Source organism: Leptosomus discolor, chromosome 4 (assembly GCF_034619465.1).
Source record: "Leptosomus discolor isolate bLepDis1 chromosome 4, bLepDis1.hap2, whole genome shotgun sequence".
Taxonomy (NCBI): Eukaryota; Metazoa; Chordata; class Aves; order Leptosomiformes; family Leptosomidae; genus Leptosomus; species Leptosomus discolor.
In genome coordinates this window covers 15324186-15351577 of record NC_141394.1, presented here as the reverse complement: position 1 = coordinate 15351577, position 27392 = coordinate 15324186, and the positions used below count along the sequence as shown (strand labels likewise).

At 40.2% G+C, this 27392-nt stretch overlaps 1 protein-coding gene across 3 annotated transcripts in view; it reads right to left on the bottom strand.

The window, feature by feature from the left end:
* Positions 1 to 349: 349 nt before the first annotated feature.
* WDFY3 (WD repeat and FYVE domain containing 3) overlaps positions 350 to 27392 on the bottom strand; it is a 125519-nt gene continuing 98476 nt past the window's right edge. For all 3 annotated transcript variants that reach the window (XM_086464758.1, XM_086464756.1, XM_086464757.1), the window contains 26 exons: positions 26924 to 27001; positions 25755 to 25982; positions 24871 to 24924; positions 22367 to 22535; positions 21989 to 22152; positions 21146 to 21294; positions 20756 to 20876; positions 20301 to 20386; positions 19862 to 19942; positions 19267 to 19321; positions 18808 to 18927; positions 17887 to 18004; positions 16661 to 16767; positions 15749 to 15902; positions 13563 to 13654; positions 13016 to 13228; positions 10109 to 10256; positions 8939 to 9093; positions 8338 to 8496; positions 6558 to 6737; positions 5292 to 5474; positions 4364 to 4460; positions 3016 to 3345; positions 1841 to 1952; positions 1311 to 1508; positions 350 to 489 (listed from right to left, as the gene is read on the bottom strand). In XM_086464758.1, coding sequence (XP_086320884.1) covers positions 369 to 489; positions 1311 to 1508; positions 1841 to 1952; positions 3016 to 3345; positions 4364 to 4460; positions 5292 to 5474; positions 6558 to 6737; positions 8338 to 8496; positions 8939 to 9093; positions 10109 to 10256; positions 13016 to 13228; positions 13563 to 13654; positions 15749 to 15902; positions 16661 to 16767; positions 17887 to 18004; positions 18808 to 18927; positions 19267 to 19321; positions 19862 to 19942; positions 20301 to 20386; positions 20756 to 20876; positions 21146 to 21294; positions 21989 to 22152; positions 22367 to 22535; positions 24871 to 24924; positions 25755 to 25982; positions 26924 to 27001 — 3672 coding nt within the window. In that variant the 3' untranslated portion in view covers positions 350 to 368. The remainder of the gene's footprint in view (positions 490 to 1310; positions 1509 to 1840; positions 1953 to 3015; positions 3346 to 4363; positions 4461 to 5291; positions 5475 to 6557; positions 6738 to 8337; positions 8497 to 8938; positions 9094 to 10108; positions 10257 to 13015; positions 13229 to 13562; positions 13655 to 15748; positions 15903 to 16660; positions 16768 to 17886; positions 18005 to 18807; positions 18928 to 19266; positions 19322 to 19861; positions 19943 to 20300; positions 20387 to 20755; positions 20877 to 21145; positions 21295 to 21988; positions 22153 to 22366; positions 22536 to 24870; positions 24925 to 25754; positions 25983 to 26923; positions 27002 to 27392) is intronic.

Sequence of the window (27392 nt, the reverse complement as noted above, 5' to 3'; positions counted from 1 at the left end):
CCTTCCCCTCCCCCTCCCCCCGATAAAGATGACAAAAACAAGACAAGAACGGGTGTTTAGGATAAGTGAGGATTTTCTCAGTAGCCACGTCAACATAGGTTTAGGGGTTGACAGTTCTATTGGACTTGTGGTTATTAATCATGTCTTCCTGGGCCTTGCTCTTCACTTAATGATGCCGTTAGCCTCATTTATCTTCTGTCAACACCAATCGATTCAATGATCCCTTTTTACTTTTAGTGCTTAAAACTCAGTATAAACTTAAGTGTAAACAGACAATATTCTAATCCCTTCTGATCACTGCACGATACTCTCACTAGTTCTTGGAGTGACGGCGGGGCTGGATGGGGTCTCTGTTTGCTAGGACCCTCTCAATTTCTGGGCCCCTCCTCCGAACCCCGCTCATGCTGCAGGTTGTAGAAGCAGTTCTGGCAGACTCTGACTGGTGACGAAATCTTCAGACGCTTGATTTCGGACTGAAACCTGCTGCACCTGTGGGGGAGAACAAACACTGCTGTGAACAGGGGTCCTCTCCTGACCTGGCCATTTCCTATCCAGGTGTGGAAACCATCACAATGACTTCACAAAACTGTCCCAACTTATCCGAATGAACAAGTGCAACGCAGTGCGGCAGAAGCAGAATGTAACTTGCGTGATCATCACAGAATCAAAGACCCTGCATGAGAGGCAGCTTAAAAACTGCCGCTGCCACCAGTTTAGACTCAAAGTATAGCTACGGAGATGAAACTAGAAATACCATCTCTGACCCCGCGGACCAGAGAAGAGACTCCCACCTCAGTTCCTGGGTAAGGGGAGCTCACGTACATCCTCTGCGTCACACAGTTTTCTATCTGAGCCTGCACGCTACTGGCACCTAAATCAGCACCCTCACAGGCCAGCACACAATTTACATTTTGACTGGGTTACCTGTAGACTGACGTGAACAACTCGTTGCTGCAAAGGAAGTTTGTTTGGGTATTTTTGTTTCTTTGTGGTTTTTTGTTTTGTTTTGTTTTTCCTTTACTAAGTTCATTTGTCTAGAGTTTTTCCCAGATGGGTGACAGCTTTCAAAGCTGCAAGCAGATTTCATTCTCTCCTGATATCTGTCTTGCTACCTGGATTTCTAAAGGGGCTGGTCTGTCTTTTGTAATTCCTCCCTGGATGTTTTGAGAGTTTTGATGTTTTTAATTCATCAGGTCTGTTTTGGTAGGGAAACCTCAGTCTTTCAGCAGAGCTCTGTGGCATGCAACAGCTTTACCCAGCCTAAAACTCTGTATGGAAAAGAGCCCAAAGGAGGCTGTTGGCTGTCTTACTTCTGGCAGAAGAGCTGTCCACAGTTCCTGCAATGGTGTCGCCTCTCAGTGAGTGAAAAACGGACTGCGCAGCCCGAACAGCTGTCTCCCCCCTCGTCCTTCACCCAGTGATCAGCTGCAGATCGGCCAGGCTGATCGCTTACAGACCAGCTGAACACTCTGCCTCGACCATCCCCAATAAGAATTCTGCTGTGGTCCCTGCAAGAAAAAAGCAAAAGCATTGCCGCAACAACTCTGGCACAGTAACACGCAGACATCGATGACCGATTTTACGTGTCAGGATACGTAGCACGTTAAACTTCTGGCATAGCCTGGTCTGACTGAGAAACGGAGCTACAACAACACTCCCTGTAACGCAGCTGAATAAGCTTGCTTATTTTAGTATTTTTTTATCTCACTCCTTGAACAAGGTTGCCCTAAACAGAAGCACTACAAAGCAGCTTGAGGCCAAGAACAACGGCTGGTTCGTACTGCTTCCTGCTGACAACACCGGAGAAATGTTCTAAGCGATCGGCGCGGGAGCTACTCACTTAGAGATGCCGAGTGCAGTGATTTCTGCTGGATGGGCGTTGTCTTTGCGATCAAATGCCGTGTGCATAGTTAGTTTGCTTCTAAACACCAACTGACGCTCCCATCTGTATCCTAGAAATGAGAGGGAAGAAGGAAATGAAAAAGCGAATTTGCTTGTTCTTATTTTTGTTCCCTCCTCCCCCACCATACCTGTACGTGTGACTTTGTAGAAAGAAAAAAAATCTAACCCCAGAGAGAACTGTCTCAAGTTTCACTCAGGGAAAAAACATTTCTCAACTGCTCCCCAATGCACGTAAGCAAGGAGAGGATACAAAACAACGCACGGAGCCTCCAGTTTCTCTGGAGAGGCAGAGAATGGTGACATACACTGGGAAGTCCTGTATCAAGGCCTGACAGGACTGGGATAACCTCTTTTTTTTTTTAATTTATTTTATTTTTAAAGCCAAGACTTGGATTTCCAGCTGTCACTAATTTTCTTCGTAACAGCTCATTCGATGCTGTGTTTGGGATATGTGACCAAGACAGTTTTGATGACACACCAGTGTTTTGGCAGTTGTTCAGCAGTACTTGGAAAGCATCAAGGTTGCCTCTTTTTCCCCACTCTGCTCTGCCCCCCAAACCTGTGTCAGGAGTTTGGAGGAGTGCAGTAAGTTGGGAGGGGACACTAGCTGGACAGCTGATCAAACTGAGCAAAGGGATATTCCACACTGTAGAACATCATGCTCAGCAATCAAACTGAGGTGCAGGGTTTTCAGGGAAGGCAGCCATTTGCTCAGAGACTGGCTGGTCACCATTCTTCTGGCGGGAGGTGGCAAGTGCTTGCCTTTGCACGGCTTGTTTTGTCTTCCTCTTTCCTTCGCTTGTTAGACTATCCTTATCTTGACCTGTGAGTTCCCTTGCTTTTGTTCTTTCTATCCTCTCCACCATCTCGCTGCAGGGGGTTGTGGTGGTGAGCGAGTGCCTTAGCTGCCGGCCAGGGTATCTGACCACAGCTTCTCAGGAAAAGCTTTAACAACATGCAACCTTTGCACACAATTTTTTCTTTTCACTGACCATTTTGGAATTTATCAGCCAATGCTGCTCAAAGCCACATAGACAGCGGGAGACGGCTTTATGGGTTAGTGCTGACACAGCACATTTATCTGACACAGGCAGTGTGCCAAATTCCTTTTACCTGGTTTAAGCTTGCTGTAGTGCCGTGCTTCAGCATAGCTGGGGTGTGGGTGGTTAACCTGAGCATGGGGATGCATTTTTGCTTGTCCCTCAGAATAATTCACAAAGATAAAGCCGTCTTTCTCATCCAAGCTGAGCTGGTCTGACCAACGCCTGGAATCATCAGAGCCGCTGTCTGCTGACCACGCCGCCGCTGCTCTGTTTGATGATGACCTAGGCCTGTGGCTGGTGCTGCTTGGTTGACTCTGGCTTTCCTGCAGTTTTGAGTCCTGGCCTATGCATGGATCGTCTGCCTCGGAGTCACTGCTGTCCTCTTCGTGGGCTTCCTGCCCTGGAATCACCCAACAGAGGAGAAGACATTGTTAGCAAGGCTGCTTATAGCCTGAGCTTTTTCCCCTCTTCTGCTGCTGCTCTACCTACAACCCAACAGGTACCACCACAGAATGACTAGAGGGAAACCACATGCAGGTATCTCAAAACTTTTGCAGAGATTCAGCTCCTGCCAGGAATCACACTGTTCATCTTTTTCATGCTGGTCTGTCAGAAGACAGCACTCCTTAGCTATTTCCTACGATAGACCATCTGAGGTAAGCTATGATGAGTAAAATTTTCAAAAACGCTGAAGTTAGCAAAACCAAATCCTGGTGCTGTTCAGCAAAACTTACACAAGTAAGCACAGTCAGCTCTACTGAAACTCCAGACTGAGAAACATGATGCAGATCTGTTAATAACAGGTTTTGTTAATACGAAAAAGCAACTGCCAAAGATATTTATATGCCTAGTGACACTGAAAAAAAAAAAGAGCTGTATTTATATAATAATTACTAGTGAGTATCATGTGATCCAGAGCATATCTTCAGTATGAAGAGGGCAAGATGAAATGAGATGGCTAACAGAAACACCCCTTAAGCATCTTCTGACAAAGGAAAATGATATGGCCAGCACGGCTTGTTCAAACAGCATGCTATTCCATCAGTAGATTTTTTAACTCTGCTGTTATGCTGTAAGACTGTTTAAAATAATGTAAAAAAAAAGTTTAAAAAAAATCCAGCTTTTGGACTATGGTAGCATCCGTTGGATTCACCAATAGCAGAAACAACCACACAGAGAAAAGTTCAATCTTCGCAGAGAAAAAGCTATAATGGGCATGATGTTTTCTTACTCATAGCAGTATGAAACTACCCCAAGCAAGTTGGTGAACAAAGAACTCGGATGCTCTATTTATTATGCCCACTGGATGTCTACTGTCTTTTGAGACAAAATCCCCATTGTCCATTCTGCACTGTATAACCACAGGATTTTACCTATGCACAGCAAAGATCAGGTAAAGCACTTGTCAGCAGACATACCTATTTGTGCTTCCTGACAATCCTCTTGCATTTCCAGCATCTCCACAGGCTCTGGAGCTGGTGTTTCTGGTACTTGCAAAAACTCCATCCGCCAGAACTGCAGGGACAGGGGATAAGCAAAGTGGCACATATTGAACGCTTAGCTTTCTTCTGAGCTACTTCTAGAGTTGAACTGGCTTATTAGAAACTATGGGTTTGCCCTGCTAGTATGAGAGGCAGTTCACGTCTCCATACTAAGCCCTGCTTTCAGGGGCTAGATACTATAAGTGGACATCTGTGTTCATGCCTGAATCACAAGTGAGCAAGTCTTGTGCTGTTACCTACTACTCCATGTAGCAATCTGACCAGTAGACTCCGGTTAAGGCAGACCCAGGACTGCACATAGCAAAGTACTGAAAACTGGGTTAGACTCACAGGGATCAGAGATGCCACCAAAGTTTCTCTTTTCTTTCTAGGCAGCAAAATGAATTGTCTCAAGGTGTGTAGAACAAAAATGATGAACGAAAGCTACAATCTCCAGGAATGAAACAAGATGACCAAAACGAAGGAAAATGTATGCTGCTGACTATTGCTAGTTACCACGTCACAACGGGTGCATTGAAAAGGAGAAAGAACACCGAAAGACTGCATAGGAAGGTCAGCTCGCTGAAAGAGTTTGCCATGAATCCTCAGTGTCCAACTAACCTGTGGACAGGATACAGTGCTCCACCCTGTGCAGAAATGGCACAGCTGGTTCCAGCACCAAAAGCAGTCTGCCCAGCCTGCACTCCCTCCTTCCTGCAGGACTCACTGTTCAGGAGGAGCACCCAAGTATCACAGGACTGCTTTTGGTACTGGCCAGGACACTCCGTTGGGTAGATATGACTTCTCTAACTACTACTACTAATGCACAAACATATTTTTCCCAGCAGTGATTCCTGGTACTTACCCGGACAACTCCATCTGAGTGCCCCGTGACTATGACATTCTGGGTATCCCACTCATTCATCTCTGACACAAAGCAACACATTATCTGCTGGCTTCGGCCAGTGAAAGTGTTTACGCTTGCAGTGGGGCTGCCATTAATGCTCCATACATGGATGTAAGTGCCAGCACAGGATACAATATCGCCCTGCAAAGACAAACACCACCACCATATTTCAATAGAAGCCTCAAGTTCTCTTCAGCAAAAATATAAGCCAGGTTCATTTATAAGCCAAGTTCAGCCATCGAGGCTGGCACTTTTCAGGAAGTTCTATTCAAGCTGAGTTTGGCCACCTAAATAAATCTTTAGGATGATAGGTGATTTTTAAAATTGTATACAGAAAATCAGTCTTAGTAGCAACCTATTTGTTGTATTTACAGCATACAATGAGTAGACCAATTCCTCTACCTTTCACAGCATAACAATCCAACAGTGTATTTTCAGTACTTCCCCTTCTCAGTTTCCAAAGACTCTGTTCATACTGACTCTGCTCTTTTTCACAAACATGTACCACCTTAAATTTCTTCTGTTTCCTTATTGGGAGAAGAGCAAGCGATGATGCAAACTAGTGCAGAGGGGAAACAGGAGCTGCGGACTAAAACACTGGCAACACTACAACCACCAGATGACTAGCAGCTAAAAAACTGTGTGTCTTGCTACCCCTTCCTTGCATTACAGCCCTGTTTTGTCTTGATTTCAATCGCCACATCTGTGCCAGTTGCAACATGGTCCATCCAGCCTGATGGACCAGCTACATAAAGTTTCAACCCAGGCAAATTCTTTGCCGCGCATGGGTGCTGGATAAGTGGCAACCCATAAATCCCAGGACCGCCAGGGAGACAAGCTTTTAGGATAAGTCTGTTTCTGCTACAATTGTCACTGCAGCTTCATCCAAGGTATCTTCTGCTTCCTTTAAATTAAGCATAAGAGAACAGAAGTCAACCAAGGTCACATATCAAAATCTTTTCTTAGCTCCTGCAGCAGGTTTGACAATCCACTTTGAACGCCACACTAGCTACCCTGCTGCCAGCCACTGTTAATGAGCCCTTCCAAGCTCAAGCTGCTCTGCACAGAATAAACCCACCTGCGCCTCTGGACAAAAGCAGCAAATTATTCCCTAAACCAGCTAATTAGTGTTCAGATGAGTTTGTCAAAACTAGCAGAAGAGCCTGGTTTGTTGTTCTCGCTACTGTTCCCACTGCACACTGGCGAATGGTATTTGGTTCTTACCGTTAATTCATTTATACAGAGTGCTGAAACTGGAGCCCTGTGACCTCGAAGCTGTGTTAGAAAAGAGAGTTTATTCAAATCCCAGATGATGCAGGTGCGATCCCGTGATCCACTCACAATTATATGATAAGCTAGTGATGCTGTTAAGCATGTGACAGTGTCAGTATGACCCAGTAATGCCTGCAAAACAAAAGTCAGGAGGAACAAGCTGCAATCAGGAGAGAGCACAAAAATTACTACTTAAAGCCACTTACCTGAAAAGATTCAGATAATGTAAACATGAATATCTTATCAGGTATAACTGACATACAAGTATTCAGTGGGCAACTATTTTCATAATTGAAAGTGATAGGAGTAATATTTTTTCTATTTAAAAAGTACTCTCACAAAACACATTTTCAAGCCTTCTACTAAAAAAAAAAAAAAAAACCAAAAAAACCCAAACCACCAAAATAAGTTTCCAGCCCATTCTGCATCCTCCATCTGCATCAGTAGCCTATGTATAGGATCAGTATGTGTTCCAGGCTGCACCTGAAATTACATTCTGAAAACATATATTCCTTGTAAAGATAAACCAGCTCCTATAATAAACTTCGTTTGAGAAAAGAAAAAAGAGACAAGAAAGAGTTGCAACCAAGAAGGCAAAGTCAATTGGAAGGGGGAGAAAATGACAAGCATCTACTTGTATTAGACCCTGCTCTTTCATTTTAGGCTTAACCTAACGATCGGAATAGGAGTCTGGAATACAGTCAGACTATTGCAGTTTACTCAGTTAAAAATCATTGGCTAAAGTACAGTAATTGGCCTTCAATATGCTGCCCTGAAATTCAAGATATAGTGTTTTGTCTTGCACTGTTCTTAAGCAAAACACTTTGGAAACACAGCTTTGGAGATCGTGCAAGGGAAGTTATTAAATAATTCTCTAAATTCCTTCTCTTAAGTTTGGGTGGAATCTTTCCTCCAGAAAAAGTCCTGCTATTAAGATGCTAACCCAACAGTAACACTTAACAACCTAGCTACCTCTAACAGTGACACACAGCTTCTAGAACACTTTGGGGTAGAGTGGGGGGACGGTTTTGTTTGTGGGTGGGTTTTGCGTTTTTGTTGTGGTTGGTTTTGTTTGTTTTTTTTGGGGGGGGGGGGGGCTGGTTTTGAGTTTTAGCCTTTTTTTTTTTTTTAGCAAACACACAGGACTTACTCTGCACTTAGCTGCAACTGACTTTAAAGCAGGGGTGCTCATTTGTTAGATTAAAAGTTGATGCTTTGAATTAAAGGAAGAACAACTTAAGGCAATCCTGAACAAGCATACTCTGCTCCACAAACACCACTACCAGAAAGAGCAAAGTTTTGTGCACAAGTGTAATTTCAATATATACATTTTTAAAGAAAAAAGTAATTAAAAAAAAAATTAAAAAGGGAAATGAACCTTTAAGACAGTCTCCTTCACTGCCCTCCCTGACACAGTTCTCAGATGGAACTATTTTACATACAACACTACAGTAAAGCAGATTTCACAAAACACATCTGTATAATTTTAACATCACTACCAAATCCCCCACCTCTCCAAAAAGCCGCTGGTGATCAACTATCCTTAAAAATGATGCAATTTTAAAGACACATTTTGCCCACTTTCAATGCAGATCAGTACCTCGACTACTCAGTTCTCCAAAGGCCTGCTGGACTCATGATTTCAAAGCTTATGATGTGAACAATATTCCTTTCATAATTCCTCCAGTTGTGTAACATAATTTATGTAAAAGGCACCATTCTTGTATTTTACCTGTTTCAGTGTGAGGGCTTTAGCTTTTTCTTTGGAGATGCCCATTTCCCACACACACACTGCTGTGCTTGTTCCTCCAGTGATAACTAGTTTGGGGTTGGGGCAAATGGCACACAGTATCTGACCCCATTCTGACAAACATTCATAAACAATTACTGCCTAAAAATACAGAAACAAAGAAGAATTACTTGCAGGATTAGTGTTTGGTAGGATAAAAATAAAAACCTGAGTGCCACCCTGCATGCTGCACCATTAAGTAGCTAAGATAGCACTGCTACCCCTGATGCAGTTTTTCATCAAACAGAAGCAATTCCAACCTCTGCCATAAGATGCCTCCCAACAGCACACAAGAGATGAGCTTTAACTGCATAGACTTAATTCATTCACGTTTTGCAGACCTGGTAAAAAATTATTATTAATTGGTTTATGTCATTCTGCCAGCGTTCTGTTGAAGACCACCAGATAGGGAGCAATAAAACATACGCAGTACAAGATTATTTCTTTCACACGTGAAATAAATTTCCATTGTTATATTTTTTCACTCCTGAGTAGTAACTGCTTTTGGTACATTCAGCACTGAAATAAATTTCAGATTACAAACCTTGTCCGACTCATAAGTACCCAGTCTGCAGCTGAGGTCTGCATAGCCCCAAGCAAAAGTTTTATTCCATGTAGGTGGGATGAGAACCTTATTCTGTTCTACTGCCAGAATGCCTTTATCGGTACACACGATCTGTCCCACAGGCTCCTTGAGCTCTAAAAAAGAAGATGGGGTTATGTCTTATTGCTAGCACAGACAAATACTATCTCATCCTGTTGGATACCTGATGCTCCGCAAAAGCAGGATGTCTGTACTGGCTGCGCTACACAAATCTTTGTTTCAACTGGAACAGTGGGAAATTCGTACATTCCTAACGAAGGCAGGGCCAGAACGCCCCCAGGATCAGAGAGACCCCTGATCCCACCTGTGATGCTGCACAAGGTGTCGTTTAGACAAGCTGTTTGCGGTCATTCGAAGTGATCGCACTGGTTTCGGCACAAGTAAAAATAAGTTTTTGTTATCAACATCTTGGCCAAGTGTTCCCACAGGCTACATTCCTGACCACAGCCTGTGGTGTCCTACCTGTTCTTTGCCAAGCTTTGCAAATACAATTAGAGCTTTCTAATTTCCTGTCTTAGAGCGTAGCCCTGCTATGTCCTGTGTAACGGTGCTTCCTTCTTGCTTTACAGCAGGCAGGCACAGATTCATTTATAAACAACTAAGAAATAGCATTTACCTGTCTCACAGACAATTAACTTTTGTTCGGTCCAATGACAGATATGAAGTCAAACCTCATGTTTCTTTGTCTCAGTGTAGCTACCAACACCACCCTTTCCTGCTAATATTTCTCAGTATTTCTTGCCACTGTGACAAATAACCCTTCTGCTATGAAAATCACAAAAATCGAGGCTATTGCAGGCCCAGAAGCAATGTACCCCGAATATTGTTTGTCAAATTAAAACTTTAAAAGAGGTGCTTGGCCCCAGTTTTATCCCTCTATTTAAAAAAAGTTATATTAAACCAGCACAGATTTGCTGCTTCCCAAGTGCACTTTAAGGTAGCTAAGAACATAATCTTACAGCATTAGGATATCTTAAATTTGTCTTTCTCACAAAAGCACAGGCATTAAGAACACTAGAACTAAGCGAAACGTGGAAAAGGACTATCTTGCTGAAACTCTAAATGCTCTGGCAAAGAAATAGGAATAATTACCGTGGTTTTACAGTTTACCTTTTACTGGGGCAAGTGATGGCCGCAGGTTGTCCAAATGATGGAAAAAAATCTTGTCACTTGTGGAACCAGGGGGCACAGAGATTCCCACAGCCTCTCCATTCAGTCGGCTTCTAACACGCTTCGGTGGGTGTGGTTTTTTAAAGAGCTGAAATTCACCATGGAATTAATTATCATTAAAAAAAAAAAATAAAAATCACAGGTTTACATGAGCATAAGCTTAACAAGATCATCAGTATGTCTGATTTACCTTCTAAAAACTCTGCAGGTCACCAAATGTTACTTAACTGTTCTCAGTATTCACTATTAATTTATGGCAACCATTTAAATAAGACTTCAATGAATAATACGAAATCCAACAAGGATATTATGAGCAAAGTATTTTTAAAGCTACCTCCAGTTGCAAAAGCAGTTGAAGTAAAGCAAGTAAAAATCCCAAAGTTGTGCATAACGCGGTTTTAAATTCTATCCTAGGACAAACTGAAAGCTAATTTTTGGCTTTGAAACAAATGCCGTCCCACAAACAGCAGCTCAGGCTCTTGGGGGCAGCCAGGCTACCAAAGAACAGAGTGAGAGCATGGCTGGGCATGTAATTGGACCACATATGCCGATCACACACCAGAAACACAACCTGACTATCTTCTACCTAGCTTTTCATTATGAGTAACTGAACTTCCATTTTACTGCTTCAGTGATCATTCCTGGTATCTCAGACAGCGTAAAACAAGCTAATCATCGCTTCTAATAAGCTGTGATCATCAATGACATACACTAAGGTTTATCACGTGATAAATTCATAATAAACATCTTGGATGGTAGAGGCTATATGTTGTAATATGTAACTGACAAATATAAACATTGAGTGATATTTTGTTAATTTCGATTACACTTTCACAGAGAGGCTATTACAGCACTGAAATTCCAAGGCTGAAAGTTATTTTCCTCACAGCCCTTCGAGACGCATTACCTGTTCACCTATCCAAAGCAGAGGGAACATGCATAAGCCTGAAGTAGCTGAGCTATGAGCATGCACACGTGCCTACTGCTTGGACCTACGTTCTAGGTACAAAGGCTAACAACAGGGCTACGTGCCATAGCTCTCCCTGAACTACAGCATGCCTCCCCTCTGGCTGGACTATGAGAAGACGGAGAGAGAAGGTAGCTCATATAGTCTTCACGTGGACAACGGATCTCAAAAAATACCAGTTCCGGCAAGAAACTGGTCTCCTTTGAGCAACCATTCCTCTTGCATACTCATTCTGCTCTGCCCCTCAAGGCTGTGGCATCTCGGGACCCTTGCGGAGTCCGAGAGAAACTTCTTGCAAATGCAGCACCAGCTCTGGAATGTTTTGCAGCACAACTTTTTAAAATGCAAAACAGAACTACCACAGACTTTACTGGTGGAAGAGATAGGATAAAGAAGATGTAGCCCTCATGTTACATCTCTATGCAGCAAAGGAGTGAAAAAGTGCACAGCAGCCATGTCACTGAGATAGCTTGCTCTAGATCCCCTGTGGAAAGTCACAGAGGGTCACAGCAAAACTCTACAGTTACATAAAAATGTGGTCCAAGAGCACCTGCCACCAGAAATGACTTAAGGAAGGAGTTTTGAGTTTCCAGAGTTTATTGCAGTCTGCCTATTTCCTCTAGCAAAGTGTCATGCAATTTCTGGTAGAAAATCTCATCATAAGTTTGTACCTAACAGGCATTTGAAGATTCAGGCAGCCCTTTGGACTCAGCTCAATGCTCTCCCATTGCCCTGCTCTCAGCCCCAGTTTTCAGCTGTTCATCCGGCTTTGGCTGGGCCATGTCTGATTATCATCACGACCCAGTGACTGATGTACTACTTAAGAGGAGAAAACCCCACAGCCACTACATATCTAGGTCGAAAGAGTGCAAGGAAGGAAAAGGAGAAAAGCAACCACAGAGGACATATGAGCAGTTCTTAGCCTTCCTTCCAAGCAATGAGAGACAGACAGCTGCTAGTGGGTCCCCACAGGAAACACGCTGTGGCTGTCCTGAAATGTTATGTGCTGCTGTAGTCTAGAGTTCCCAACACATGGGTTTGGTTCCCAGTGAACTGCTGAAGGTATCTGTGGTTTCCACCAGATCTAGGATTGGAAAAATTCACCAATGACACTTAAGTTTCACTGGACAGCGAAAAACCCTAAAGAAATGCCTAATTTAAAAAAAAAAAAAAAAAAAAAAAAAAAAAAAGAGAGAAACAAAGAAATCCTTAACCCCTCCCAAAACCTAAAAATCCCCCAAAGTAAAACTTTAGATTTAATATTACATTTAATAATTTAACGTACTCTCTTAAAGAGAACATAAACTTTAAAGCTACACCAAAAATATGTCTATATAGCTCCTTAACTATAGCTGTTCTACGAGAGTCAATCTTAATTTAAATCTTGAGGGTTTTTTCCCAACAGATTCTTCAAACGAAAGACATGGCCGAGCCTTGCAGAACACCGAGAGACTGGTGGTTTAAAAAAAAAGGAAGCATAAGTTATTACAGAAATTATTCTATTACAGAGTATCTTAAAATACCTAAACATTAAGCATTTCTTGGAAGTTGCATTCTCACTGCTCCCCTCTGACTTTGCAGAAGGAACATACTTTTTTTTTTTTTGTTTTTGATGCCAATTTTTAGAGTTGAACCATAATTCATTGGGCCTTTGTTTTAAGGGTGCAAAGTGGGGTGGGGAAGACATTTCTAATCTCACAAGCAAAGCCCAAAGTTGATCTTTGCTGCATTTATGACGGAAACGTAAGTGATTTCACATCACTGGAAGAATATTTATGGAAAAACACTTCCAGGAAGTTTTACTCCTTCTTTCCTGTTCAATATTAATACATATGAATTTGAGTGCCATCTGGCAAATAAGAATTCTACAAAGGGTGTACCTGCTTTGGTATCTGTCCAAAATTATTAATGAATCCTATGGTAGCTGTCTCTTTCAATGGATCATTGATGTTATATATGTCCACTTGCCCCTCATAGAAGAGATGGTGAAAGACATTTACAGCTTCTACTGCAGCAGGACCTTGCTGTTTATAGCCAAAGATCAAGTCAATCCACTCATGCAGATGTGCACTCACAAAGTCACATTCCAGAGCCTGAAATTCAAAGGGCATGCATTAAAACTAGCCGTATTGGTCATCGCTTGAGTCTACGACACCTGCCACAAACAAAACCGCAGAATATATTTTGACATATTCTTGTTACGTTTTGATAAAGCTTTTCACTGAAGCAAGTCTTGCCTCAACGTACTCCCTAGTCAAAAAGGAAGGGGAGGAAACACCAGTTCTACAGGCCTTTGCCACAGTTACCCATCAACCCAGAACTCACGGACTGGCTAGCAGCTGTAACTGCACGAATCAAGCTTAGATTGATATGCAGCGGAAAGCCCCAACTGACGTTTTCTATTGTCATTATTAAAATGCAGATTACCTCCCGATGAACTCTGATAAATTCACGAGGATCTCCTTTTGCCCATGGGGGGAGTATTACATCACCAAGTTTAGTGCCATTTTGTTTGCAACCTATTATAGAAAAAAAGAAAAAAAAATTTGGAAAGAAGCACAGAAACCACACTGCAACAGTGAAAAAAAATGATATTAAAAAAATCAAATTCTAACACCTTTCCTTTATAAAGCAAGTAATTTCAGTCTTTTCTTTAAAATGCTGTGTTGTTTTTAAATGTCAGGCAATAAAACATTAAAAATTCTGCCTCAGTTGTTCACGTAAGATTGCTCGCAGGAGGAAGAATTCAAATATTCCTTGCTAAGACTTTTGAAGATGATGATAGTGTTTCAGCATACGCTATTCAAAACAAACATTGCCATTCTAGCTAGAGGCATTTGATTAGATGACTCCTCCTCAGTCTTCACAATTTCATAATGTACAGTCTGAACTCAAAACCTTTATGTTTGCTCATCAAGTGCTCTTGGAACATGATTATTTTGTCTTTATTTTTCTAGTTAAGTAAATTTCTGCTTTTCTCTCCCTATCAATGGGAAAGACCCATTTCTCTACTGAGAAGCCTTGGTGGAACAGTATTTCATCCCAGGATTTATCTTCTTCACAATACAAACGTTTTGTATTAAGTTATTGTTTTATCCATGAGAAAGGCTACACATCACAGGAGTATAGGCCAAATATTAATTTCATAATTCTGAAGAGCCAATTGGTATCCCCCACAAACTTCACACTCAAGTACATTGGTGATTCCCCCTGGGGCATGGGGAACCATACCTTCATCTGGGTCCTGGACAGCCCCCTCCCCACTCTGAACATTAAATGGTGGCACGATGCAATTATTAAAAATATGTTTGTTAAGACTTCCCAGTTATATTATTGTTTTGTCACTTGTTGCCAAGAGACAATTCAACACTTCCTATTAGGTCAGAGGAACACCAACATATTTCCAAGTTTACAGGGGTACACAAGTACTAAGTACATTGCTTGCATCACCAGACTTTGAATCTTCCTCTCATTTTATCTGGGGGGAAGGGGAGGGGCATTGCTCCAAATTAACACAATCAAAAGTATCACACAGTGTCTCACAGCTGTTCATAACCAAACCTCTTCTACTGTTGTTCCAAATGCTCAATGAAGAATTTCTAGGATTCTGATGGTCACAGTCCAAAATTACTCAATACAGAGCAAAGTGAACAAGACCTCAGCATTTTTCTGGTAATGGCCATACCCTTCTGTGTGAAATATACTTGAGAGAGGTTTTTGTGGGGTGTTCTTCCAATCTCTTACAATACATTCTGAATAAAGGATTTGAGGCTGTTAAAACCTATGACTTGATTAATCTCTACTATTGCTATTAGATTCACAGCACAGAGCTCAGAAAACAAGAACTTAATGCCACAGTTAGAGTGACATACATACTAAGGAACATATAGCTCCTACAGCCAATAGGTATGAAATTTGACTCCTGTTGAATAATCACTCTCACGAAAGCTAACTGCAACATTTCAACAAAACCTTCAGGAATACTTTAAGAGGAAGTCCTAAAAGTGAAGACTGTCAAACAGATTTTGCAAAGCTCAAAGAAATATGCAAAAAAGATGGTGAACACCATCATGGAGTAGCAAGTTACACAGAGAAAAAAGCAAACCAGAGAAACTCCAAGGAAAACATAGATTATGAGTGCGTTTTGAACTGGTAAACAAAAAAACCCAAAAAACAACTTAAACACGCCACTCCAAACAAAAATTCCTTTTGGGTATTTCAGCATCTTATTCAGCAATTCTCAAAAAAACCTTTGCATTAACTGTTTAAAATTAATACTCACTGAGAAAATATCTTAAGTTTGATAAATCTGAAAAAATAAATCTGAGGTATCACAGAGGAACTAGGAATTCCTGCTACATTCTTCCCAATGAAACAATGAGTTCTGAATCGTTCAGAATTTCAAATACAATATTGAATAAACATGTAGTATCAGGAAATATCAGAGGTAGTCCTGCTTATGCTTTCATGTCAGAATGTGCAAGTCTTCTACCATTCTCTCATGCAGTTACACAGATCTTTTTCTGCCCATATTATGAGACACTTTTCTCACGGCCGACTATCTGGCACTGCTCTCACACCCGTAGCAATGCTATCAAGACCCTTCTGCCTACCTAAGTCAAAATTGTTGGAATTGAGCAGGAATTCAGGGAGGTAGAAGAACTCTGGGATGAGCTCCTTCACGTCTGCCATGTTGTGCTTCGATGCTGAATACCAAGCCTCCCGTACGCTGTGAAACATTCGGTCAGCCAGGTCAAAGTGACCGCCCTGTGGGACAGAGCGAGAAGCATGTCAGCATCAGAGTATCTCTCAGCACAGCAGATTTTGCCAAGGCAGCAAACCAGAACATCCCCTGCCTAATAAAGACACTATAGAATGTAGCATGTTTCTTCCTCCAACACAACAGATTTAAACAGCTGCATTACTTTTTGATACACAATAATAGTAAACATAAAGCACCAAGATACAGGTATAGTCTTGTGTCAAAGTTTAGTCTCTTCCACAGAAACACAAGTCTTTTTGCCTAATGGCTTCTTGTCTAGGAAAATATTGGACATGTAATCTTACAAACCCATCAAACTGAAAAACAATTCCAGGCTCTGCAAACGTTTGTTTATTTTAACTCTCAGTATTAAAATGGCTCTTTGGATGGCCATATAGGTTTAAAATAACAATCTTTCAACACCTCCAGCACAGAACTAAACAATTGGCACACGATTCTTTCAACAATAGACAAATAAAGCAAAACGAGCAAAGTACTTTTTACAATAAAACCTGCTTTTGTTTTTGTCTGATGATATTTTGTTCCGCATACATTTAGAAAAATGTTCAAACTACAAGAATAAAAGTGTGAATTATATTACATCTTTTACAAAGAAACATCAAAAACCTCCCAGGCAGTAATTCTGCTAAAAATATTTCTCCTACCATATTTGATGAAAACAAAGCCAATTGATCGTCTTTTTCACTTAGGTCTCAAATGTAGAGCAGGAAAGAAACACAAAGTGAGGGGCTGTAATTTTTACCTGTAACCGTAAGAAAATCTGAGTAAAAGGCTCCATCCGGACAAGGTACGAAGCCACAATCATGGCCGATGAATAGTGGGTCCCATAGTGATAAGCTGGGGTTTCCCCTGCAGAAGATTAAAAGTCATAAACATAGGAAAAAAAAAATCAATTAGTGCTGCATTTTAATTATTCTGTGACTTTGGACACATTTAAAATTGGAAGTTGCAATTTTTGTTCTCAGGAATCTGAAAGCTTTGTTTTGTCACAGCCACCACTTGAGTTCTGGCTGCAGTCCAGTAGCCCAAATCCAATGGGCTTCTGTAGAGCAATACTGAATGTTAGTAATTTTTTATTTTAACTAATTGAAATGTTGCAGCGCAGCTATGGCGATTTCTGCTGAAGAAACATTTTTTTTTACTATTATATTTAGTCTTAGTGGTTACTGTGGAATTAAAGGCTTGGGCAGAAATAAGTCTCAGAATTGTTGACTACAGATTTTGTACAGCTTTTACTTTCTTAATTTCCTGGCAAAAAGTCTGCATAAACACACTTAGAACATACTGATTCATTTCTAGAAATGAACATCTTTGCCACCTGCTGTTGTTTGATGCAGAACAGGACTGCAGTAGTTAAACAACCTTGTGTCTTCAATAAAAGCACACAAGAAACGTATCACATAATAGCTACTTCGCCAAACACACAAATTCTATTTTCAATATATAAGAAAGCTCTAAAATCAAGAATATATAACTTAATTGCATCTTATTTTGAGAGGGTTTTTAACCAAGAAAATGCTGTTTCCTTAGCAAAAAAACAAGCATTAAGGTAAGAAATTAAAAAGCTGGAGTACTGCTAATGCAGAAATATTCCCATTCCCTTGCACAACTTATTTTCTTGCAGCAGCACTCAAACTGTATTAGTAGAGACAGCTGGTTGTGTGCTTCATGTGCTTGCCCATTCTAGCCTTTAGACAATGTTAAACTATTCTGAATGTGCAACTGTTTTGTCTTTATTTCTACATATAAACAAAAGCTGTCATTCAGATTTAAAACAACACAGCAAGAAAAACCAACGGCCCTTTGCTCTAATTTAGTATTTGTTGGAGAGTCACTAAAAACCACAGTAAAGTTCTGCATATCCACATCCAGACCTCTTGACCCATAACATAAAAATCCACAACTCCCTCCCATGATGTGACAGGCACATGTCCCTTTGCTCTTCCTGCAGGATATATCATTACTTACCATTGGGATCTTCCCAATCTTTGTATCGCTTCTTGTACTGGGCTAACCTGTCTTCTGTTTGAGCTCCCATGGGCTTGGCCAGGTTTCTGAATGTCTTGGGATTCGTAAGATCCAGTTCCTTTAACAACAAAACAGACACCAATTTTATAAAAAAACCTAATCGCCAAACAAAACCCCATTCAACACTGCCGACTACCATATTTAACACCACACACCCCCTAAGGCTGTCATCTTTGTTTTCTACACACACAGGAGGTGCAATGTTGGATATGCTTAAAACAGTCCTTCAGTCTGATCTAAGAGAGTCAGTGGTTTTTATTTTAAGTCATATCTGGGCTCCGGATAATTTTTGCCCTGCTCCCCTCATCCTGTCCCCCAATTCCATTCTTGAATACTCAACATGCACCCTAACGATATTTTATGTTATGGTCCGGCTGGTAATAACAGCTGCTCACAATAGCATCAATAGGATATTTCATCTTTTTCAAAAGCAAATTCTTCACTGTGGGGCCAGATTTCATAGTAGCCCCTACCACAGTCTTCTGGACAAGCATGCTTTCTCTGTGGCATAATGTCCTTCAGGATATTCAGTAGCAAGCTAATGCAAAGACTTACAGGAACTGCTGCAACATAGAGGTAACTGCCTCAGAACAAGCTACGTATCCCGGCTCTCACCTGTGCACAGCCCAATAACATCCGTAAAACCAGTGCAGACAAGGACCTGTCCGCATGGGACCACCAGAACCTCTAACATCCTACCCACTGGTAAGTGGGAGGAACATTACAAAAAAGATGAAATCAAACAACTGGCGATGAAGGCAAGCCTCAGTTTTACCAAAGCACTATCAGTCAGCTGTAATATTTGCAAAACCTCCAACATATAAAACATGACTGACAAGGCTACCAAGATATTGTACTTACCTCTGAATCATAGTCTGCGAGGATCCAGGGAAAGACAGGGTACTGCATGAGATCATTATAGGATCTGCCCGCCAGAGTGTTTAAGTGCATCAGGTACTGGAAGTTACTGATTTCTCCTCTCTTAAGGAAGACAGATAACAGCACTGTGAAGTGTTCACTTTACAACAATCAAACGTCTACGCTGCCAGACTATCAAAGTGTTCAGCTCTCCCCAAACATACAAAACTTACTTCAATATTACAATGCTCACTCTGCTTTTACTAGAGTTGCTCCCCTTGCATTTTCAATGGTAGAACCATTTCCTATTTGATGATATCACTAAATACTACAAAATAAAATGCTGAGATACACTTTCTATAGTAGCATATTCCACCTATTCAAATACGAGGATGCACTAATTACGCATCACTACAAAATGTGGAATTTAATACAAAAAAACCCAGAGATTTTCATACTTACTTCCCATCTTTGAGTAACAGATTTTTCTCCCACTAAAGTGCTAAGCAAGCCAGACCTAATGGGAAGAAGGAAGTACATTTTCTGACTTGGCACAAGATCTGGGTTACATCTTCACAAGACAATCCAAAGTTTTGAGATTAAAACTTCTAAATTGTAACAATTAGAAAAACAGGGCTTTGTTCCTTTTTGCTTTAGCAGTGCCTTTTTTAACTTCTAAACACATACTGTTAAAATTATGCACATTAATTATGCAATTCAGTGCAAGTACAGATGTATCCAACAGGCTGCCGATAAGGAAAGTATCTTTAAAAACTTGGACAAATCTAATGGCTTTGACACTGTTTCTTTTCAGAACGCACCTGTATACTGACGACGTTAATCCTGATAGCATAATTAGTAAGAGGATATTCCAATGCTGCCAACGATATTAGTACATTTAAAATAACTGGAGCACAACATCACTAGTTATTTATTTTGCTAATGCCCAATTTTAAACTGAGTTGCCATACTAATCCAGTGAATTCTGACCTTAATGCAAGCATCATTAATTTGAAACTGATGAGCTACAGAGCTTGTTAGGAACAGAGTCACCTACCCTTGCTCTACGCTGGTGTTTGGTCTTTGCCCAGACACTGACTCCGAACTGTCAGTTAGAGATGGCACCACAGCCAAAAACCTGCATCAGCAGTTAAAAGGAGATTAACATTAGTGTTCTGTCCTCAGTATGCCTTCTCCTTAGAAACAGAGTGCAGTTAGTACAGTTACAGACTTCATTTTGAGCAGCTACGTAACACCTTCAACAAAACGAGCATGACCTTTTCTCACCAAACACATACCACAAGTTTCGCCTGCCGGCATTAGTGCTTCCTAGTGGTTCTTTTGTGCAGCACTAAGTCGCTATCAGGTTATCCACTACCTAACACCCATCACTCTTGCAATCTGCTTCTGGTTGTTAGGTCACTGTAGGCTCAAATATGGCTCAACACAGATATTTGCAAATATTCAGATTAAACGTTTAACTTATTTTACAATACCTTTGATAAACTTTGTTTCTAATCCCTTTTTGGAAAGCTAGAAGATAGTTCCGTCCATCTCCTGAGAAAACTTCAATCGCAATTGGCTGAAAACAAAGAGGACAAACCCATGTCAACACTTAACACATTTGCTTGCCACCTCTGAAGGTCAGGCACAGACCATTCTAGTCATACTGTACCACATCTGACACCAAGTTATGGTGAAGCAGATTTTGCTTAGTGTGGCCAAATGTTTTATTTTATTATTTCACTAATACACCCAATAAACTAAACCATGGTAAACCATGGTATTCAAACAAGGATGCCCAGCTTAAGCACTTCAGTTTCAACACAGTGAATAGCTTCACTTTCCAAATACTGATTAGTCATGTATTTATTTTGCTGTTTAAAAGTGACAACATTGTAAAAAAAATTGAAAGATTGGCTCCTCAATCCAAATACAATGTTCAAGTTACCTGCAAAAGATATCTCCTTTTGTGTACTTCCTTGATATCTTCATATGCAAAAATGCTGCATGTTCTTTTGAGTTGACTTGGACCTTGCCTTGCTCCCCTAGGTATGATTGGCTCATGCATCCTGCAAATGAGCATAAACCGGCATGAGAGAAGTGATTAAAAAGAAGATAAATTAAAAGAATTATCATCTTAATTCATATGAGAGTCCAGTTATAGAAACAGCTGATTTTCAGAATATACCATACTACACTGAGCAATTTGTGAGCACAGAGGAAACTGCTTCTGAGGTCTTTCTGAATCTGACATTATTTTGGAGTTAAATCCTCAAAAATGTCATTAAATACCTCTTGTTCAGCTATTAAAAACTGAGGAAACTGTTAATCTACTCACTTTGGAGGCAGTGTCTCAATATCCCGTATTTCTCTGGTGGCTGTCATGGTGAATCCGTCAATGACATAGAAGTGCTCTTTCCCAAAGAGAAGCAGCCCTTCGCTGGTGTCAAGACCCTGAACCCGAGCACAGCGGTACATATGCTGAATCTGTAACAAAAAGCAGACACTTGGCAAAAGCAAGTTAACAAGCTTAGGTTCAGATCATTGCTTTGTTAGAACAAGCCCCAGACGCTGCTGTGTCACTTGTAGATACAGCAAAAATTCTCCTATTTTCTCCCTTAATAAGAGATATACCTAAGGCCTGCGATTAGCAACTGGGAAGGGAGTTAAATGAAGCCTCCTCTGTATGATACAGATTTATATATTCACCAACTTGTTCACTTGCACCATGCTTCTTGAGCATATTTTAGAACCTGTTCTTGGGAATAAAATACTAGTTATCAAGGTTTTTCATTCTAATGAAGGGAACAACTAATTATAGACAGTCCACCAAGGTCAGTATTTGTATTTTCAACTTATTTTCCATCTGGACTCATTAAGCCAACAGGATAATAACCCAAGCATGGGATAGATTGTAGCTTTCATTTCAGGACAGGTTCTTTTCTCCCTAGCAGGCAGAAGAAAAGAAAAAAATGCTTCCAGTACAGGGTTTTCAGCTCAGGATCCCTTTGAACCAGAGCACACATTCCTTGAAAGGAAGAAGCTGCCAAAATATTAAGCAAATTCAGCTGTAGATCAAGAAAGGACATCTATTCAAGGAAGGACATCTATTCATGCTTGCGACATGTAATGCAGTAACTCCAACAGAGTAAGTGCTTAGTGTGTCTGAAGTACGTAGTACCTTCTCTCCTTCTTCGAGAAGTCGAAGCAAAGTTGTATTGTCGGTCTTCTCCTCTTCATCAATTGAACTCCCCTCAACAATTTGATCCTGTGATTGATCCTGGTTCTCATCATCTCCTCCATCAGGTGCAGAGCGAGACCGTTTTAGGGGAGGCTTCACCAGGCCTGGAAAAGAAGAATAGAGATAGATAAATAAAAACCTGACACAAAAAATTCATTTCACAGAACCTACTGAACTGTGGAACTACTGATCCAATGCTAAGACAGAAAAACAAGAGTCCTACAGAATCTTTATGTTTATTTTAATGCAAATGCATGATAAGATAAAAAGGCAGATAAATTTAAAGAAAACAGTTCAGGACAGAACAAATGATCTAACCTTTGACTCTTGCAATAGTGTCCTCCCCGTGTTCTGGCTCCTGTTGAGTTGTTTCACCCACTGTGTTCTCTTCTATAGCATCCTGAAAGACCGCAGGGTTTCCAGAAGCCAGGCGCATGTAGTACTCCTTACTGTCATAACTTATAGCTCTTCGGTAACGAGCAGGTTTCTTAGAAATAATTGAAGAAATTGCTTGGTCAGTCAACTCCACACTCACTTCAGTGAACGTTTCAGGAACACTGTGTGCCACACAGTGCATGCCCGTCAAATGTTCTGTGTGTGCCCAGTCATAGACCAACATATAGAGAAACAGAGGCTCTTCCGTAGATCTAATCTCTCCGCTAATTTGGAAGGGAGCTATTCAGCCATTCAAGTAATAATGGGGTTGCAGAAATGCCTGCAGATAAACCTACAATGTGGGAAATCAGAAGTATGGCCAGTATGTTATGAACTGTCACAAAAGGCTGGGATACCTGTGCTTAAGACTGATAGATCAGATGGCCATTTTATCATCTTTCATAATTCCCTACAACACAGGCAGCCTATTCGTGACGCAATTGACTTCTTTGCTACTCAACAGCTTGAATAAAAAATTGCCTCAAGGAAAGATACAGATATGTTGAAGTTGATATGAACCAAAAGCAGTGACAGACTGGCTTTAAGGCTCAGAAATTCTCCATTAATTCAGTTGTTTCCTTTTTAGTAAAGATTCTGACTGTTTGTGGGCAGCAAACCAGCACAAGGGTATCCACTTAACCACAGCAATTCTTGAAGCACCATTTGTACCTTTGGGTGATGACAACGGATTATGACACACTTCATCATGGTGGTGGTGTGGTGTTTCTTTAGTTTTGGGGTTTTTGTTTTGTTTTGGGTTGGTTTTGTTGAGGCTTTTTTTGGTTGTGGTTTCTTTTTTTCCCTTGTCTGTCCCATCCCACATCACAGCTAATTCTTGTATCTATCACTTGATTATGAAGGTAGCATTTGAAATAGAAGTAGACACTAAATAAGGACAATAAATATGTCAGAATGACCACAGGAGATACAGGTGAAGATGAAAGCGGTATTGAAAAGCCAAGAACCTTTCCAAAACTAAAACACACTGATGCACACTGATTTTATATTGCAGTTATAAATTTTCTTCTCTAACTACTGTTTAACCCCACCCTCCAACTCTAGAAAGCTTAGTGAATGTGTTCAGTTCTCCATCACAAATATTTTATTTGTTTGTTTTGTAGCACTATTTCCCACAAATGTCAAAATTAGGTTTGGATTATTACAAAATATTATTATTATAAATCCAATTCAATATTTTACATTATGTAGAACTGTAGAATATCACTGTCATTTCAGTCAAGATTCCCTTGTCCACTTTTGCAGTAATAACTGGAAATACACAAAATTTGATTTTTTATTTGTTAAACATTTTTGGTTCTTCTGTATGATAGTATAGTAGGAAACTAAGTGACCCATAAAATTATACTAGCTTTATTACAAGCGGATGCTCAGGATAACAAATTGATTAAGACCAGCAACATGGAGATTTATTATTTCAGGTCAAACTGGCTGCCCTCAAAATAAAAAAAAAAATCTAAGGCACTGTTATCTAATTTACTCACTTATATTCAACTAAGTCTTCACTCCTTATCACCACAAAAACGACATTAAACAATGCTTAAAACCTCTGTGAAAATAACTTATGTACAGCCTACAAAGGGAAATCCTAACTAACACTGCTAACATGAAGAAAGGAAAACAGTAACAATTTATATTAGCTATCCTGATTAATAGAATTATTTTCATTTATATGTATTAGTTTATTGTTGAACGCAATTCAAAATGAGTGAAAGCACATTACACATTATACTTAGTGATGGGCAAGACTGCAGATGTAACTAACAAAGAAGCAGTGTAATACTGGAACGCTTGCAGAGCAGCCACTTCCAAATAAGTCTGTTATTTTCAAGGCGGGATTCATATTTTTTGAACAAATGCGTATATTTCCTTAACAGTAAAAATGAGAAGAGTCAGTTAAGACAAAATTAATCTGGGCTCTAACGAAAGTAGGCCTGTCACAGCCCGTTACAGCCAAAAAGGAGAAAAACTGCTCACCGGATTCTCTCTTAGAAAGAAACACTTTCCCAGGAAGTGCTTCCAAGTGATTGTGTTGCCCATTACTAAACATGTTCCACCAACCATTAGTTCAGTTCCCAAAGCCACAACACTTCACACAGTGAGAACAGTGATAGCACAGCCCAACACAGCCTGTTAGTGTGCAGCAAAGAAGGTAAGATCTACAGAAAGTTTTATTAGGTGAAGGTTGAGGAGAGCACAGCAACATCTTCTAACGTGATTACTGAAAACACCTTTAGGCCTGGAAATATTTACTGAAAGAGCAAGTTGAAAGCCAAACGTAGAAGCCTTGTTAAGACTGCCTAACATGCAGGAGGAAAAAAAGCTGTATTTATTTTACATTCTGTCAGTGAGTGTACTTGTTTCTTTACCTTTTGAGGAATGGTATCATCAGATGTCTCGGGAAGTCTACTTGAGAAGTCAGACTGAAACAGGTCATCAATTATATAAGCATCAGAGAAAGAACACTTTTGAGAAGAATGTATGATGGCATGTTCTCCACTTCATGTGAATTAGACTGTCACTACAGCTACTGCGTGTCAGATCACAAGCAGACAAATATACCTAATGGTTTAAAACTGCTGGAATGTTTATTTTTTTCTTGCTTGTTTTAAGTACTTTGACACTCAAGTTTAATTTGAGGAAAAAAATCATGCATGCATACATGCATGCCTAAAAACACAATAAAGACTGCTCCATTTCTTAAAAATCGTGTACCAAAATTAACAGGAACTAACTGTCAGGCTCTCAAAGGCCACGTGCATTTCTGCTACATAGCCCATGTTCATATTCGCAGACGGATGAAAGCACACTTCATAAACGCACCCAAACCAACGCCCGGAGCCTGTTCGGTTTTTCTTTTTTTTTTTCAGATCACTGTTTATCAGTTACCTAGCATAAGGCTGAGAACTCAGACTGAAACCTCCCATCACTATGGTACTTCTCAGCCTCTAGAGGCTTGTGAAGACGCCACTGCTGTTCACTGGCATGATCACTTAGCTGATTCAAGCACACCTCATCTTATGTTGCAACTGCTAGCCTTTGAGTTCATTTAGTCCTGAGCCAAGTGATTCAGTCCCTTCCCTAAATACACTATGAGGAACAGCTGTACCTTACCAACCATTTAGAGACATATAAACAGAATACCAGGTAATACAGGCAGTGTAAAATACATTTCTTAAGAAAAACTTATTAAAAAATACATATTTTACAACAGGGCATCAAATTACTCATCACAGAAATCTTGAATACTTACCTGCAAGTTTGTTTCTTGCTCAGCTTCAGGCATGTAGGGATACTGAATATAAAACATGTCATTTCGCACCATCTTTTTCCTCATTCTGCAGGGACCCTCAGTCATCTCCAACATCCACTTGTCAAGATGGGAGCCAATGGGGGGACCCCACAAACCTCGCTCTCGTAGTAACTCGTATTCAATTTGAGACCACTCTTCTGTCACGTATTTTAACGCATTCTGCTGTCGCTGAATACAAAGACATTTGTATATGCATCAGGAGTGACGCTTTTAAGCCTGTCTCCGATATGAGCAGAGACATTTTCACTACATTACAGAAAAGCGTGTAATAATTCATAATTCTAGCAGCATTTTCTAGTACACCTTAATGAGATTTCAGGTGTCAGTTACAATAAAAGCAGGGTTCATACTGCAATCTTCTCAACAAATAAAGAAAAAAAATAAGGTAAAAGCTCTGCTTTTGGTTTGTATCGTTCATTGAATGTATTTCTAAATGGCAAATATGAAAGAAATGAAACACTAATCCACTGATTTTTGAAAAGGATTTTAAGAATGAAAACAAAAATTGTTTTGGAGGCCTTCCCTGCCTCCAAAGAGAGAAGTTAAAAGAAGCAAAGTTTGGTGGCTGGTTCTTTTTTTTCCTTGTTTTGCTTTCATTGACTTGTTTCTCTTGGAAGCTGATTTCTTAAGATTTATAGCATTCAGCTCAGCAACTAGTTTGCACCACAAGTCTTTGGGGATGTTTGGAAGAAACCGCAATTTTCTTTGTGTTACTATAAAAGTATGTTTGTACACAATGCTCCTCTGCTCTGAAGATTTTGTACAATGTTTTAGGAAAACAGCACATTCTACAATATTTGCAACTTCTCTTTCTTTTCCTCCCCCCTACTTCTAGGGAGACTACTTAAGCTTCTCAAAGAAAATTAAGATTTGACATGTAATATTGGTACAAGAGGCTTCATCTACGAACTGATCAAAATGAGTTTCCTCATTTGTTTATCTGACTGCATTTTAAAAACCATTAAAAACCCCAACTGTATGTAAGCATTCAAGCATTTCACCAATGACAACCTAATATTTTACATGCCCCACACTGAGAAAGAAATGGGACTGGCATAATCTAACAGGTCGAAACATCAGTGTCAGGTAATTAATCCTCTGAACCATACCTCCTGATATTCCTTATACTGCATATCAACCAGGTCCCGAACCACTGCAATGTGAGTAAACATCCACTGGGAAATTTCCTAATATAAAAGTAAGAGGACAGACAGAATGACACTTTATAAAAGATTTTGTTTGAATGAAAAGCCTATGAATACATTCCTTGTTAAAGTTGCTTACAAAGGACAGTTTATTAGAAAAAAAACCAAAAAACCCACTCCAACAACAAACTTAGAAGATGAATTACAAACTAATGCATGCAACAGTATTTGAGGTTTTGTTTGGTATTTTCTCCCCCCGCCCCCCCCCCCCTTTTTTTTTTTTTAAAGGCAGTACATTCATGTATAGGAATATCCTTTAGAAGAAACTGGCAAACATTTGGAAAATATTCCAAACACATGACTAACAGTTCAGAACATTCCTAAACAGCTAAAGATTGGCACAAGTATTACTACTTTTCCCTATTTCCTTTTA